General features: G+C 41.4%; 1 protein-coding gene across 1 annotated transcript in view; it reads right to left on the bottom strand.

Annotated features, from left to right (window-relative positions):
* Positions 1-1771: 1771 nt before the first annotated feature.
* The window catches only part of LOC120526436 (acid-sensing ion channel 1-like), a 418661-nt gene continuing 403076 nt past the window's right edge, over positions 1772-17356 (bottom strand). The window contains exons 3-5 of the mRNA XM_039749607.1: positions 4580-4730; positions 1943-1950; positions 1772-1873 (exon numbers count right to left, since the gene is read on the bottom strand). Coding sequence (XP_039605541.1) covers positions 1772-1873; positions 1943-1950; positions 4580-4730 — 261 coding nt within the window. The remainder of the gene's footprint in view (positions 1874-1942; positions 1951-4579; positions 4731-17356) is intronic.

A 17356-nucleotide genomic window follows, 5' to 3' on the forward strand; every position in this document is an offset into this window, starting at 1 on the left:
AATCACCCGACTGGCATCACATTGAAAATCTATGGAAAGAACTGAAGATCAGAGTTCATAGAAGAGACCCCTGGGACCTTCAAGATTTGAAGACAGTTTGTGTGGAAGAATCGGCCGAAATCACACTTGAGCAATGCATGCGACTCGTTTCACCATTCAGGAGGCGTCTTGAAGCTCTCATTACCAACAAAGGCTTTACTACTAATTAAGTGTGTTCAACACTTATTCCCTGTGTCACTTCAATTTATTACACAAAACTTAATTTCTGGACTTTTTTGTTTTGAATTCTTTGTATGTGTGGACTACTTGGGTTGTTACCAACATCTGGTGAAAATTTCATGTCAATAGCCCCATTAGAAATAGATTTACTGAGACACGTACAATACTTTTTTCCCTGCTGTCAATCCATTGTCCAGTGGCTGCCAGCCATTCCTAGGACAACTAGGCTAACTAACTAACTAACTAACTAACTAACTAACTAACTGAATAGGACAACTGAGGCTGAGGAGGCTCTGAAAGATGCCTTTGAAGACACAGATTGGGATATGCTTTGTGAGTCACACAGCCATTACATTGAAGAACTGAGCCACTGTATCACAGACTACAGCAGGTTTTGTGTGGATAACACAGTCCTCACAAAACAGTGCTCTGTTTCCCCAACAATAAGCCATGGATCATAAAAAAAAACAGAAAACCCTACTGAATATGAAGAAGGGAGCCTTCACGTCTGGAGATAAGGGTGAAATCAAGTGGGTGCAGTTAGAACTGGAGAAGCAGCTCTGTGACAGAGACCAACTTAAGCACAAGTTACAGCAAAACAACATGAAGGAAGTGTGGAAAGGGATGAAGACTATCAGTAGCTACAAGCAGGCTGTTAAACATGCTGAGGAAGGGAACAAGAACCGAGCTAATAAACTGAAGCAGTCCTTCAATGAGTTTCATTCATTCTTGACAGTCCAGTCCAGCCCAACACTGATAGCCCCTGTGTGCATGCCAAGGAGGTTCCGGAATCCCAACTTCCATCTGTGCCCTGCACGATCTATAATGACATCATGCATTTGGCCTCCATTCCCCCTCCACTCCCTGGAGTGTGTGTCTCTGCAGATAAGTGAGAAGAGAGCTGGGAAAAGTCTGCATATACAAGGCTACATGGCTGGATGGAATCAACCCCAGGGTACTGAAAGCATGTGCCTGCCAGCTCTGTGGGGTCTTTCAGCACCTGTTCTCCCTTTCCCTAATTTTGCAGAAGGTTCCCTAGCTGTGGAAAACATCCTGTGTGGTCCCAGTACTACAAAAAATACATTGCAGTGATCCCAAGGACTTCAGGGCAGTTGCTTTTACTTCATATATCATGAAGACCTTTAAGAGTCTGGTCCTAAAACAACTACAGCCCCTAGTTTCTGAACATCCAGAACTTCTGCAGTTTGCCTATCAGACATATACAGTACAGGTGTGGAGGGTGCTCTCATCTACATGCTCCATACAGCCTACTCCGATTTGGAAAAAGCTGGTACCACAGACAGGATGATGTTCTTTCACTTTCTAGTGCTTTTAACACCATTCTTCCTCATCAAAACGGGGAAGAAGCTAAAGGCTTTAAATCTAGATGCTCTCATTGACTACCTGACCAACAGACAGCAGTTTGAGAGGCTGAAGGTCAGAAATGGTGGTGTATAAAGCACGTCTTGGAACTGTCCTGTCCCCCTTCGTGTTCACCTTCAACACAACAGACTTCCAGCACAATACCAGTGTTTGACATCTACAGATGCTTTCAGATGACTCGTCCATCATAGACAGCAAGCTGATGGAAATGTTCTACCAGTCCATAGTAGCCTGTGTGGTGATCTACACTACAGTCTTCTGGGGAAGCAACCTGAGTTCAAAAGACACACAATGCCTGAATTAAACCTATCAGGAAAGTGTGAGCCATCCCAGGGCTAACACTGGAATCTGTTGAGGAAAAGAGGATGGTGACAAAATTGGAGGCCATCATGAAAAATCCCCCAAACCTGTCCCAGAGGTGTTTTCTTAGAGCACTTTTATCCACTGGCTCATTCCACCATGCTGTGCTAAGAAGTGCTTCTGGGGGTCTTTTCTGCCCACTGCTATTAGGCAATTTAGTGCTTCCACCCAATCTAATCTTGAGTCCACATATTTTTTTCTTTGATTCTGTTTTTTGGCCTGATGTGACTGTAACTATTAACAATCATTAGGAATTATTTTGTAAAGCCCTTTGAATTAAGTATAAATGTTATGTATTATTTGTACAATATATAAGTGTAACAGTAATTTAGTGTGGTTTCCTGGGATGATTGTAATGATAGTCCTGTGCCAATACTGTGTCATAACCCGCTGTGACAGTTGGTCACCAAATGCTCAAACTGCCTCTTGCACTGAAGGTGTCAATCAAATACACACACAAGGTGCCATCCGTCATTGTACGAGTTCTCGCATAAAACTCGGCACACAGTGCTGAATTTACTGTTTAGTGCAATGGAAGATCATAAAATAAAAAAAGTAGACATAACAATTCAAGAATGACTCTTCCGTACTTTGCCGTGCCACTACAAGAAGCTAATATGGCTTCTAAAATATGACAAATGCGCTCTTGGCTTAGTATTTATATATCAAAAGACTTGTGCTACCATCATCTAAAACCCATTTGCCTGGGTGTGCACCTACCTACAAATCTTGGGAAGGTTCCTGGGTTGGATCAGATTACAGAGTTAGAAAGACAGAGGCAGATGGTGCCTTGAATGTGCAAGGAAGCAGACTGTACAAGAGGCAGATTGAGAGTGTGTGGAAGGAGTCCAGGATGATTTAGACATCTAGCCCCGGTGGGCTTGCTGTCACTCAAGCAAAAAGACCCACCCATCCTGCTGCCACTTAAGCATCTAACTCCTCCACTCCTGCTGCCACTCATTCCTCTAAACCCTTTGATCCTGCTGCCACTCAAGCATCTCGGCCCACCCGGCCTGCTGCCTCTCAGATATCTAATCCCTCCAATCCTGCTTCCCCTCAAGCATCTAGCCCCTCCAATCTTAGCACCACTCAAGCATCTAGCCCCACTCGGCCTGATGAAACTCAAGCATCTAGACCAGGGGTGTCTAACTCCGGTGCTGGTGGGCCGCAGTGGCTGCAGGTTTTCATTCTCACCCTTTTCCCTATTAGTGACCAGTTTTCACTGCTAGTGAACTCCTTTTCCCTTCATTTTAATAGCCCTGTTTTTAAGGATTCAGTCCTCTGAATTGATTCTTTTCTTCATGAAATGGCAGCCAAACAGAAATGAGATGTGAAACAAGCCAACAGATGACCAGGAAGGTCAAACTCTAGCTAATTTCACTCAAACCAGTTTCTTAATGAGAAGGCAACTCTTGCAGTTAATTAAACCCGTTCTTGAATATCAGGACATGTTGCTGCTCTGATTCTGCCACAGCAGTTTTTCTAAGACCACCGTCAAGATGTTTTGGTGACCTGAGCAGTCCAACATGACCGAGACCTTATTTTCAGGTGTGGAAGCCGGTGGACAGACAGGTGGACACTGATGGTTCACCAACCAACACACGTTTATTCATCTGTACAATATTTACAGTGCACACAACCCAGTACCCCGTACCAAACACCCTCAAAGTCCAGGCCTCTTAACCAATGCCTCTCTCTTCGGGTCCGCTTCCACTCCTCTCCTCCGAGCTCTGTTCTTCATCCACCTGACACCAGCCATCGAATGGTGGGAGGCGGCCCCTTTTATATTCACCCGGATGTGCTCCAGGTGCCTCCCAATGAACTTCTGACGGCACTCCCTGGTGTGGCAGAAGTGCCAGCTGTGCACCTGGAAGCACTCTGGGTATCCCTGGTCTTCTTTCCCCCAGGGCTCCTCAGGCATCTGGGTGCCCCCTGCCAGTGACCATGGGCCCTAATAGGGTTGAGCTTCCATGCTCCTTTCCCGTGGTCCCCAAAGCCACCAGGGCGGTCGCCCCCTCATGGTCTGGATGAGGCATAATCCCTTCACCGGTCCGTCCGGGCATCCCGGCTGGGTACCACCCCCAGCCTGCCACACAGGTCAGCTGGTCTTGTTTTGTGTCTCGTTATTGTTTGGCTGCTCATTAAGGAAAAAGAAACAACTAAGGGGTCTGAGTCGCGTCAATTAAAACAAAGGCAAAACAAGTTCATCAGCAGCAAAAATGGCTCACTGATTAAGATGATGGTTAGAATGAAAACTTGCAGCCACTGCAGCCCACCAGGACCAGAGGTGGACACCCCTGATCTAGACCTTTCCATCCTGTTCCCACTCAAGCATTTAGTCCTGCCCAGTCTGCTAACACTTAGGCATCTAACCCTAACTATGATGCCACTCATGCATCTAACCATGCCTATTCCATATATTTTTAGGGACTCCCATAATTTTCTGGCTTTCAAAGGAAATTTAAAATATGTTACTGAGGACTCAAAATACCGCTCCCCACCCCTGTAGTTTATTTACACCTCATTTTAAAATGAACGTTCAAATCACACTTTTTGGCCACTTTCACAGGCCTCCAGACTGGCTCAGTCCCTGTGTGTCCAAGCAGTGCGCACTGACCTGTCTCTCCCCACACAGGTAAGTATTCGTCCTGTTGGATGTCCAGCATCAGCTCCAGGCCATTTCCCATCCCTCCCTTGACTGTCATCTGCAGAGGCTTGTTGTCCAGGCCGGAGTTGAAAGTATAACACTTCCCATAGCGAGTAAATATCTGCAAGATTAGAAAAACAAAAAGAAAAGAAAATGAAGTCCATTCAGAAGGCATAACAAACAGGTCACAAGAATGTCAACGGCGTCTTCACGTAGCTGGGTGGACAAAAACTTTATCTCTGGACATGAACAAATGACAAAAGAAACCTTGGAGAAACAAATGATGGGTATAAGATAAAGCAGTCAGGCACTGAGATTACCAATATGGTGGAACACAACTCATGGAAGGCAACAACAACATTTATTTCTAGAGCATGTTTTCATACAAATGATGTCGCTCGAAGTGCTTTACAAGATGATAAAAGAAACATATAAAAAATAAGATTAGGCAATACTAAGTAACAAAGAATAAAGTAAGGTCTGATGGCCAGGAGGACAAAAATCTAAAGGGGTTTCAAGGCCATGAGACCACCTAGGCCCCACTGGGCAGATGAATGAAGTTCCACTGTTGTGTCACAAATGGACTCTCCAGGATATGATTCAGCATTTTTATATCTCCCACTTAAAATCTGCTTCTCCTGTCTTAACATTTTATGCCCACAAGTCAATGTCCCAAGGGACACCACCATGAGGCAGGAAGAGGGGTTCCTCCAGACCTAAACCACCAGACTTCAAAAAAAAATGTGGCATTTTTTAAAATAGGAAAAAAAATATTTTGTGAATCTGTAGACTAAAGTAAAGAATGAGTAACTGGTGTGTCACATTGTGCGAACGTCACACGCAGCAGACGCGTGGGCGCAATGATCCTTGAAATCTGCATAAGTTAGCTAGTAGACAACAAAAAGTCACATCATGACAAGAAAAATGAAATGTCTAAGCGGTGCTCATCACAAGCAATTGGCACAAAAAAAGAAAAAAAACCTGCTGGCAAACCATACCAAGGACAGCATCTGTGATTAAATAATCAGTAGACGATGGGACCGGTGAAAAGCGTGAGTGTCACCAACGGAACAGACCACATCAGGCGAATTGAACATAGTGGCCAGTAAGACAGAAGAGGCCTCTACTCCTTGTCCCCTTTGCCGACCCGTTCCCATTAAAACAACCACGAGCTTATTAACAAAGACATGTGAAATGCCTGACCCCAGACCCAGGTTAAAGTGATGACATGCACTATTTCATCCAAAATGAGTAAATAAAAACGCAGGGCTCTCAAAATGTTTCATTACTATTTTGTTACCACCATGGCAGTGCTTGCTCAGAGTTGCACAGGTCTGGCTGAATTTGGTCTAATAAAAAAAATTTTAAAAATGATTTGAGTAGTTTTGGATTTTTGGATAGGCAGGAGGGTTTAAAGTACAGGTGCATCTCAATAGGTGAGAATAAAAGTTCATTTATTTCAGTAATTCAATTCAAAAAGTGAAACTCATATTATATAGATTCATTACACACACAGTGATATATTTCAAGCATTTATTTATTTTTTGTTCTTTTTTTCGCTTTATACAATTTCTTGTACAGTCGACCCTTGATATACGACCGGCCTGACATGCGAACATCTTGATTTACGACCAACATCTTGCGGTCACGTGTATCCGCTTGTGCGATTGTAAACAAACAGCCGAGAGCGTTCGTAAGCGTCAGTCGGAGCCCAGATACATGTGTTTGTGGACGTAATTTCGGTCAGTGTAATGATTTACCTATATATATAATTCACTAAGACCATGGCAAGCAAGACGCATAATTGCTAAGGAAGGAAGAGGAGGTAACGAAGATAAAGAAAGCGATCACAATCGAAACGAAGAAGGAAATTGTGTGGAAATATGAGAGTGGTGTTCGTGACCGATCTCGCTAATATGTACAGCATGTCGAAATCCACCATCTCGACAATTTTACAAAGAAAAGATTTGCATAAGGAGGCTCCTTCTAAACAATAACCACCTTCCGTTTCATTCTCCTCCTCCTCCCTTCCTGCAGCCCAAAGATGTCAAATTAAATGGTGAGTACAGTGTGAAATTGTTGTTTCTGGTAGGCTAGGCAATTTTTATAACTTTTTGGTTAGTACATTAGAAAAATTATTGGTGTTTTAGTAAATTATGCACATTATACAACCCGTTTTTATTATGAAAAGGTTAAGTAAGTGTTGCTGTGGAAGGTTCGGAGCACATTATGGGTATTTCCATTAATAGTCTTGACTTACAACCAACTTCAGTTACAACCAGCCCTCGCGAATGAATTGAGTTCATAAGTCAAGGGTCCACTGTATTAGAAATTTGTTAGTTTTGGCATACCCCTTGGGGTCAGAGTGCAGGGTCAGCAATTGCACAGCTCCCCTGGAGCAATTGAAGGTTAAGGGCCCAGCAAAGTAGGACGATTTTTGGCAGCGACAGGGATTTGAACCGGCAACCTTTGGGATAACAGTGCAGATCCTTAGCCTCAGAGCCACCATTCCACCCATTTTTCTGATTATGGCCTACAGGTAGTGAAAACTGAAAAATCATTATCTTAGAAAATTAGAATATTACATAAGAACAATAAAAAAATTATTTTTAATACAGAAATGTTGGCCTACTGAAAAGTCCAACCATACCTGGATGGGGCTCCTTTTGCATGAATGACTGCATCAATTTGGTGTGGCATGGAGGCGATCAGCCTGCGGCACTGCTGAGGTGTTATGGAAGCCCAGGATGCTTTGATCGCAACCTTCAGCTTGTCTGCATTGTTATCTCTGGTGTCTCTCATCTTCCTCTTCCTCACAGATTCTCTATGGGGTTTAGGTCAGGCAAGTGTGCTGGCCAGTCAAGCCCAGTGATACACACAATGGTCATTACACCGTGTGTTGGTACTTGTTGCAGTGTGGGCAGGAGCCATGTCGTGCTGGAAAATGAAATCAGCATCTTCATAAAGCTTGTCAGCAGAGGGAAGCATGAAGTGCTCTCAAATGTCCTGGTAGACAGCTGGCTGTGCTGACTTTGGACTTGATAAAACACAGTGGACCAACACCAGCAGATGACCTGGCTCCTAAACATAATCATTGACTGTGGAAACTTCACACTGGACCTCAAGCAACTTGGATTCTGTGCCTCTCCATTCTTCCTTGATTTCGAAATGAAATGCAAAATTGACTTTCATCTGAAAAGATGACTTTGGACCACTGAGCTGTTAACAGTCCAGTCTGTTTTCTCCTTAGCCCAGGTAAGACACTGTCTCTGGTTCAGGAGTGGCTTGACACAAAGAATGCTGTGACAATTGTAGCCCACGTCCCAGATACACGTCTGTGTGTGAAGCACTGACTCCAGCCGCAGTCCACTCCTTGTGAATCTCCCCCAAATTCTTGACTGGGCTGTGCTTCGCAGTCCTCTCTAAGCTGCGGATATCCCTATTACTTGTACACCTTTATCTGTCATATTGTTTCCTTCCACTCAACTTTGCATTAATATGCTTGGATACAGCACTCTGTGAACAGCCAGCCTCTCCTTGTTGAGGTCTCAATGATTGTCTTCTGGACGACTATCAAGTCAGTAGTCTGACTGTGTGGCCTACGGAACCACACTGAGAGACCACTTCAAGGCTCAGGACCCCTTTGCGGGTGTTTTGGATTAATCAGCTGAGTGCAGTGGGACAAGGAGTCTACAATATTGAACCTTTCCACAATATTCTACTTTTCTGAGATACTGAATTTTGAGTTTTCATTACCTGTAGGCCATAATCAGCAAAATGAAAAGAAATAAACCCTTGAAATATATCTCTCTGTGTGTAATGAATCAATATATGAGTTTCACTTTTTGAATTGAATTACTGAAATAAATTAACTTTTCGATAATATTCTCATTCATTGAGATGCACCCGCAGAAGAAGAATCCTAGAATATAAGAGAATACACATTAAGTGAGCAATGAAAAAAAAGGTCAACTCAGGAAACTGTCAATGATTTGCCAGGACTCCATTAGTATAGGTCATTGTTTATATATGTTGTAAATGCTGTAAAGTATGGATTGGCCACCCAACTCAGGTTGAGAATGATATCCTACCTGGCTGAGAGGTCTTAATGGAAGGACCAAAGTCCAAAGACATGCCGGTTAGGTGCATTGGCGATTCTAAATTGTCCCTAGTGTGTGCTTGGTGTGTGTGTGTATGTGTGTGCCCTGCAGTGGACTGGCAGCCTACCTAGGGTTTGTTTCCTGGCTTGCGCCCTGTGTTAGCTGAGATTGGCTCCAGCAGGCCCCCGTGACGCTGTAGTTAGGACATAGCGGGTTGGATGATGGTCGGATATATATAAAGAGATATAGACTGTACTCACTGTTATTTGGATTATTTATTTGGATCACCTTTACAGCTTACCACCCATGTAATTATGTAATGCACCAATCATGTGACAGCAGCACAGTGCTTCAAATCATGCAGACACAGATTAGGAGCTTTGCTTAATGCTCACATCAAACACCATTGTATGATCGCAGTGATTTGGATGGTGGTTTGACTGCTGATGCTAGGTGGGCTGGTTTGAGTATTTCTGTAACTGCTGGTCTCCTGGGATTTTCATGCAAAACAGTTTCTAGGTTAGGGGTGCCCACACTTTTTCGGCTTGTGAGCTACTTTTAAAATGACCAGGTGGAAATGATCTACCCACGTAATGCTTTATATATATATATATATATATATATATATACAGTATATATACTGAGTATACTTTATACATAAAATGTATGTTGTCGTACCTTGCATAACTGAATAACCTTTATAGCACAATAACAATTCCATACATTTATGGTCACTACTCTATTTGGATTTAATCATCATGTGGGAAAAGGCTGACTCGCATAAATAAGTAGAGCCGAATAATGCAGTCAAGGAGCTTTTGAATTCAGCCGAGTGAAAAATGACGGCTGTCCGATTAACTGCGATTTTAGCTCCCTCTCCTTTCTCTTTCTCAGATCGGTTTTTGGAAGGAAGTCAGTTTCATTGTTTTTATGAACAGTTCAAAAGTGCCTTTCCACATTTTCCTTCTTTGGAATAGCAATGATCGATTGACAGATCAGACAAACGCACTTCGACTGTGACATTGTGAGACAAAAAATCTCTTCCAATTCCACATCCAGCCCATACCCTCCCCAAACAATTTTTTTTTTAAATATCTTCTTTTAGTCAATATAAATTGGAAGGCTAACTAGATCATAGCCAGAGTTTTGCAGTTACTCGTGCGTGCGGGATGACCAGTGTGTTAGAAGAGAAGACATCTCAGACTGGCCCCCCTGTATGTCAATCAAGTGGCAAATGCCATAGGGAGTATATATGATAGACTAACGTTTAGAAAAAAAAATTTTGAATGCAACGCGATCGACCTGCACTACCTTTGCAATCAACGCATTGGGCACCCCTGATCTACAGTTTATTCAGAATGGTGCAAGAAGTGAAAAACTTCCAGTGAACGGCAGTTCTATGGATGGAAACGCCTCATGGACGGGAGAGGTCAGAGAAGAATGGCCAGACTGGCTTGAGCTGAAAGAAAGGCTGTGGAAAGTCAAATAACCACTGTGTGCAACTGAGGAGAGCAGAAAAGTGTCTGATATGAAACCTTGAGATGGATGGACTACATCAGCGGAAGACCACGTCAGGTTACATTCCTGTCAGCAAAGAACAGAAAGCTCAGTCTTCAGTGGGAACAAGCTCAACAAAACCAGACGAGTGAATACTAGAAAAATATAGCCTGGCCTGATGAATCTCAATTTCTGCTGAAGCACACAGATGGGATGGTCAACAGCACAGCATGAATCCATGCACCCAACCCGTCAAGCTGGTGGTGGTGGTGGTCCTGTAATGGTGTGAGGAATATATTCTTATATTAATACCAATCTATCATCTTTTGAATGCCATGGCCTACTTTAGTATTTTTGCTAAACCATGTGCATCCCTACATGGCCACAACTGACCCACCTCCTAATGGCTACTGTGAGAGCCCATCTTAGAAAGTTAATGCTTAAGTTAAGTTAAATTCATATTAGTGTTTGCATAGTCATAGCCAATGGTATGGCCTTTAACCCCCTGTACGTTAATTTGAGATAGGACTTACTTGCTATAACTAAGATAAAGAGTGTTAATTGAGTTAGTGGTTGTTTAGAAAAGGTACACAGAGACTTAAAAAGACCATTTACAACAAGACAATGGGATAGGCATGCAGTTCTCTGAACATTTTGAAATGGTTCAGCTGTATGTAAAAACTTAAAGAAACAAACAAAACGAGAGGGGGGACCCAAAAGAAACGAGACTGGGCTCTGTGTGGCTGGACGGCGAGTGGAGAGGGTTGGATGAAGGTCAGTGCTTGTTCTCTCACCCCTCGCCAGTCAGTAGCCAGGCGGATGCCTCTGTGAAACCATCTCACGTGTCACGCAGTCATCGTTTTTAGAAGCTGTTCTCGTGACCCTGTCGAAATTGTGATGTCGAATTTCACGAAACAAAGAACTCGTTTGAAATTTTGTTTTCTACTTGACAAAACACCAACGGAATCATTCCAAATGCTTCAGATGAGTCGGGCGAGAATGGTTTTCTCCCTTCAAAAATGGAAATTTAAGCATTGAGGATCAATCCCGTTCTGGATGCCCTTCAAGCAGCCGGAACAACGAAAACATTGCAAAAGTCCCTGAAAAAATAAATGAAGACCGTCGTTACACAATTGACGAGTTGTCAGAAGCTACAGGGGTAACATGGAGCTCACTTCAGTGCATTGTGACTGGGCATGAGGCGTGTTTTGGCCAAATTTGTCCCCCACCTGCTAACAGATGACCAGTGGAACAATGTGTGCAAAGACTTGAAAATGGAGCTTGAAAGTGACCCAAACTTCTTGTCCAGGGTCATAACAAGTGACGAGAGCTGGTGTTACCGGTATGACCATGAAATGAAACAAGCATCGAGCCAGTGGAAGAATCCTGATTCACCAAGGCCCAAAAAAGCCAGACAGGTGAGATCAAACGTGAAAACGGTGCTGATTTGTTTCTTTGACATTAGAGGCATTGTGCACAAGGAATTCATTTCAAGGGGTCAGACGATCAGCCAAGAGTACTATCTGGGGGTCTTAAGACAGTTGAGAGAGTGTGGAGGACAAGGCCAGAATTGTGGCAGTCAGGCGAATGAATCTTCAACCGTGACAATGCCCCATGACATAAGCAGCGTTGCAAATTCGCCAGTTTTTGGCCAGTCAGGACATGACACTCGTGCCCCAACCCCCTCACTCACCGGACTTGGCCCCTGCGACTTTTTCTTGTTCCCCAGAATGAAAAGGGACTTGAAAGGGCACCGATTTAACAGTGTGGAGGACATGATCGCTGCTTCGACAACAGCGCTAAATAGCATCCCAGTTGAGGACTTCCAAAAATGTTTTGATCAGTGGAAAAGGAGATTGGACAAGTGTATGTCTTCCAATGGGGAGTACTTTGAAGGAGACTGGTACATTTTTTGAAATATTTTAAATAAAATGATTGCTTTTGAAAAAGTCTTGTTTTTTTTTTAGTCTCCCTTGTACAGTATAAGCCTTAAACAGAACTTTATTTGCTACATCATTTTTTCTTTTTTGTGTTGTAATAAGTTTATAAGTTTAATATGCCACTGTGCTCTGTACAAAAAATATTTTAAAAATCCACTCACATGTACAGCTAACACAAGGCCAGATTTAGCACACATTTAGAACTGCTAGGCAAGCATTACAAGGCAAGAAAGGGACAACTATGAAAATGGCATTGTACTATTTGTGTGTGACAGAGTCAGCATGACATTGGCTCTTCTTTTCCTTGTTTGGAATGGCATGATTTACCTAAGGGGGGCCTGCACATAAAGAAAGAGTATAAAACCTTGGAACATTGCCCGGCACACCTTTGAAGCCGGCGGACTGATGGGAGATACCGTCATCCGATCCTCAAAATCCTTCCAATGCAGCGATGAAAATGGCAGACTCTACACATCGGGCTCCCACTCCTGAACTGAGTTCTTGCCATGGCCTTCCTTTGTCTGTTATGCAGCGTAAGCCGTCATTAAAGAAAGATAAATTATTTCTCCTATGTGATTTCTTTATACCGCCGTATCACTAAAGGAGGGGTATCACCTTTTTATATTATATCTATATAGACTTGGGTTATGTAACATGCTGCAATTAAAAAAGAACTTATTCCAACAAGGGAGCTAGAGCCTCCTCCTGGATACAAAAATAAAGTTTTTTTTTTTAATTGTTTGAGAAAAATACATAAAAAACAAAACTTGACATATCAATTTTTGTTTTGTGGTGTAATAATAAGTTTTTACGTGCAGAATATTTGGCGATGAAAAAAAAAGTCAAATTAATATTATTATTATTAGGTTGAGTTAATTCTATTACCACTACAACATTGTTACAATAAGAATAATGCAAGATGAAAAAATAGTTAACAAAAAAAAATAAACATTAAACAACAAACAAATAATACTACGGATTTTTCATGATAAAAGTGTTGATTGCTTTTATGGAGCACACCAGAAACGTTCCATGCGTCAACTGGATGATAAAAAATATAATTTAAAAAAATACAACTTGATGGATTAATTTTTGATTTGTGGTGTAGTAGTAAGTTTTTACATGCAACATTTTTGACGATGAAAAAAGTCAATTAAATTGATATTTAATTATTATTTGAGGCAGCTGTCAAAAATCAAGCCTGTTTTGTCTAAACACAACCTTGAAACAGTGATACATGCTTTTATAACATCTCGTCTAGACTACTGCAATGCGCTTCTTTTTGGAATTAGCCAGGCCTCCATTGCTCACCTACAGCTGGTGCAAAATGCTGCTGCTCGATTTTTAATTGGCACAAGCAAGCATGAACACGTTACCCCGATTTTGGCTTCCCTTCACTCGTTTCCAGTTCGTTTTCGAATCCATTTTAAGATCCTTGTATTTGTTTTTAAATCGTTTAATGGTTGTGCCCATTATTTGTCGGAACTGCTGCCCCCTATGTACCGTCTCGCTCTCTCAGGTCAGCAGACCAGATGCTTTTATGAGTTCCCAAGGCACAGCGCCAACTTAGAAGTGATCGGGATTTTTCAGTTGCAGCTCCAAAACTCTGAAACGATTTGCCGTTGCACGTGAGTTCGGCTCCTTCACTTGCTGTCTTTAAATCTTATTTAAAAACACACTTGTACTCCCTGGCCTTTGACCCACTATGATATGTTGGCTATCTGTGAACATTGTATTATGAATCTCTTCAGCTCTTATGTGTTTCTGTTTCTTTTACCCTTATTGTTTGTCTCATATGGTGGGTTTTTATTGTACAGGACTTTGGCCAGCCTTGATGTTGTTTTTAAAGTGCTTTATAAATAAAAAAAAATATTATTATTAGGTTGAAATAATATACTACAAATAATACTATGGACGTTTAATGATAAAATTGTTGGTTGCTTTTAAGGAGCACACCAAAAACATTCCGAGCGTTAACTGGATGATAAAAAATATAATTTAAAAAAACACAACTTGACAGATTAATTTTTGTTCTGTGGTGTAGTAATAAGTTTTACATGCAGAATTTTTGATGACAAAAAAAAGTCAATTAAATTAATCTATACTAATAAAAGGCAAAGCCCTCACTCACTCACTCACTCACTCACTCACTCACTGACTCATCACTAATTCTCCAACTTCCCGTGTGGGTGGAAGGCTGAAATTTGGCAGGTTCATTCCTTACAGCTTCCTTACAAAAGTTGGGCAGGTTTCATTTCGAAATTCTACGCGTAATGGTCATAACTGGAAGCTGTTTTTCTCCATTTACTGTAATGGAGATGAGCTTCAACGCCGTGGGGGCGGAGTTTCGTGTGACATCATCACGCCTCCCACGTAATCACGCAGTACATAGAAAACCAGGAAGACCTCAAAAAAGTGCTGAAGAAAACATGCATTATATAATTGAGAAGGCAGCGAAACAATAAGAAGCGAGCGAGTGACATATACAACCATATTGATGAGTTCTGCTACTTCGGAAACAAAGCACGATGTAAACCTACACTTTAAATTAAGTTCATAGACAGGCTGCGCTGGCGTTTGTAATTTAGTGCCCACCCACATAAGGCCGTCCGTCAGCGGCAATCCAATAGCAAACTCCCACTAAATATTCACGGGTTAAGGACTGTGCTTATGCAGAGGAAGATGAGATGGTCAGGGTGGTGTTTGGTACAAACTCAGCGAAACTGCGAGAGAAAGTTTTAAGTGCCAGGACTAAGGTAACATTAAATACAGCCATGGACATCGCAACGAGATGGCACCAGCACAGCTGGGAACCTTCGATGCATGTACACCGAGCGGCTCACGTGAACTGACGCAGTGCACAGATAAAAAGCAACAGTTCCAAAGAGCACTGAACAAAAACCGAATTACACAATTGAAAAGGCAGCAAAAAATATGAAGCGTCTCATACATACAAGCATATTCATAAATCCAACTACTGCGGAAACAAAGCACACGTTGGAAAAAGTCAATGTCCCGCTAAAGGAAGACAGTGTAAAAAAAACCCGTGCATGCAGTGTGTCAGGTCTCAGATAAAGAAGAAGACGAGCTGTTTATTGATGCAGTAAGAAACGAATCGATGAATGAAACCTGTCATCTTTACAACGATTGACAAACACGGAATGTAACTTGAACACAACACATCCTACAAATACGAACCTGATTGAAAGAAATAATGATAATCAAATCCTTGATGACAGCAACACTCAGTAACACTCACAAAACAAATACTGTATATTGACAGTCATGTTACCTTATTTTAAAATGTTCCCTTTTCTTTTCTAGCTTTTTAACACACTACTTCTCGCTGCGATACGCGGGTATATATATATATATATATATATATATATATATATATATATCCCGATCTACATACTCGAATAATGGATACTTTATTCGCCATCAATGATTGTTTTGGTAAAGCCATACTCAGTGTATTCATTAGATGAACGGTAAAAAGTAAGAGCGAGGGAGGATGACTTATTGAGGCATGCAGGCTGTAGTCTGCGTCAACTCTATCTGAATTGCGATCACATTTGAAAAATATATCTTTTCAAGTTCTATTTAGTCCATATGTGTCAAACTCAAGGGGCGGGCCACATCCGCCCGGCGTGTAATTATATCCGCCCGAGATCATTTTATATACTGTATTATTGTTATTAAAGCCCGGGTATATGAAGCGCTGGTAACACAATAAACTACAGATCCCATAATGCAGCGCTTCAGCTGCCTTGCCGAACACTTACGCGTTAATCAAGTCTAGCTTATGATGCTGCAAGTTATTGCGAAGCTAGCTCACACGATGCTGAAGAGAAAAGTTGATTCTGAAAATAGAGCCTTTAAAAACCGATGGGAGGCTGAGTATATGTTTACTGAACCCGTGTGTCTCATTTGTGGAGCTAATGTGGCTGTAATTACAGAATTTAATCTAAGACGGCACTATGAGACAAAACATCAGGGAGTTCTGTGTTGTGGAGATTCTCAGGATGGATTGCAGGTGCTCATCAGTGAGGCTGAAAGACCTGAATGCAATGCAGAAGATACAGAAAGCAGAAGAATTAAATAAGAATCTGACACTTCAGCGGACGTTTTTACCCGTGCACAATCACAAAGTGATTTCAATTGAAGCTACTTTTATGGGAGACACAAATGCACCAGTGCAACTTGCCCTACTTTCCCTGTTGCCAAGTAATGTTGAACCAAGTCGTCACTACGGTGTTCCCAAATACGCACTTTGCTGATAAACTGAGCGCACTGAGTTTGCACGGCGCTTTGGTGACTTTGAAGAACAAAAAAAGTCCGTCTACATGCGGCTCGAACCTTGTGCATGTTTGGTAGCACATATCTGTGTGAGAAGCTCTTCTCAGTGATAAAGACTAACAAAACAGCACACAGGAGTCGCCTCACTGATGAGCACCTGCAATCCATCCTGAGAATCTCCACAACACAGAACCTCACAGCAAACAGAAACGAACCTGTGGCCAAAAAAGATGCCAGGCGTCCAGCTCTAAAATGACATATGAGCAAAGACAACTGAATGATTTGATTTGTTATTGCTGAAAGGAACACATTTTATTTATATTTCCAGGTTTTGTTATGCAGCATGTTCATATTTGAATTTGTATAATTTTGAAAGGATATATTTTTATGGAGAGCAAAATCTTTTGGGATATTTAAAATCTAAGTTTATTTTTATATAAATTTACATAAGAGTAAAGAAATTTGAATGTTTGTTCTTTTAAGTTATTTAAGGTTTGAGTTGATTTATTCACGAATAATATTCCTGTCTGTTTTTACCATTCCTACCAAAGATATTTCTGTCGACTAAATAAAAATTCCTTCTATTTAAAATTTAAATAGAACTTGAACAAATACGAATATCCATGCAGACTTGCACGTAAGAGCGGGAGTTATTCGTTTTAACAAGCAGCGTATTGCACTGATACGAAATAGCTGTGTGTGTATATATGTAGATATGTATGTATATGTATATATATATTTATATATGTGTGTGTGTGTATATATATATATATATATATATATATATATATATATATATATGTATGTATGTATGTATGTATATATGTGTATGTGTATATATGTGTATATGTATAGATATGTATATATATATATGTTTATGTGTGTAAATATATATATATATTTATATATAT

This window comes from Polypterus senegalus, chromosome 3, assembly GCF_016835505.1.
Source record: "Polypterus senegalus isolate Bchr_013 chromosome 3, ASM1683550v1, whole genome shotgun sequence".
Classification (NCBI taxonomy): domain Eukaryota; kingdom Metazoa; phylum Chordata; class Cladistia; order Polypteriformes; family Polypteridae; genus Polypterus; species Polypterus senegalus.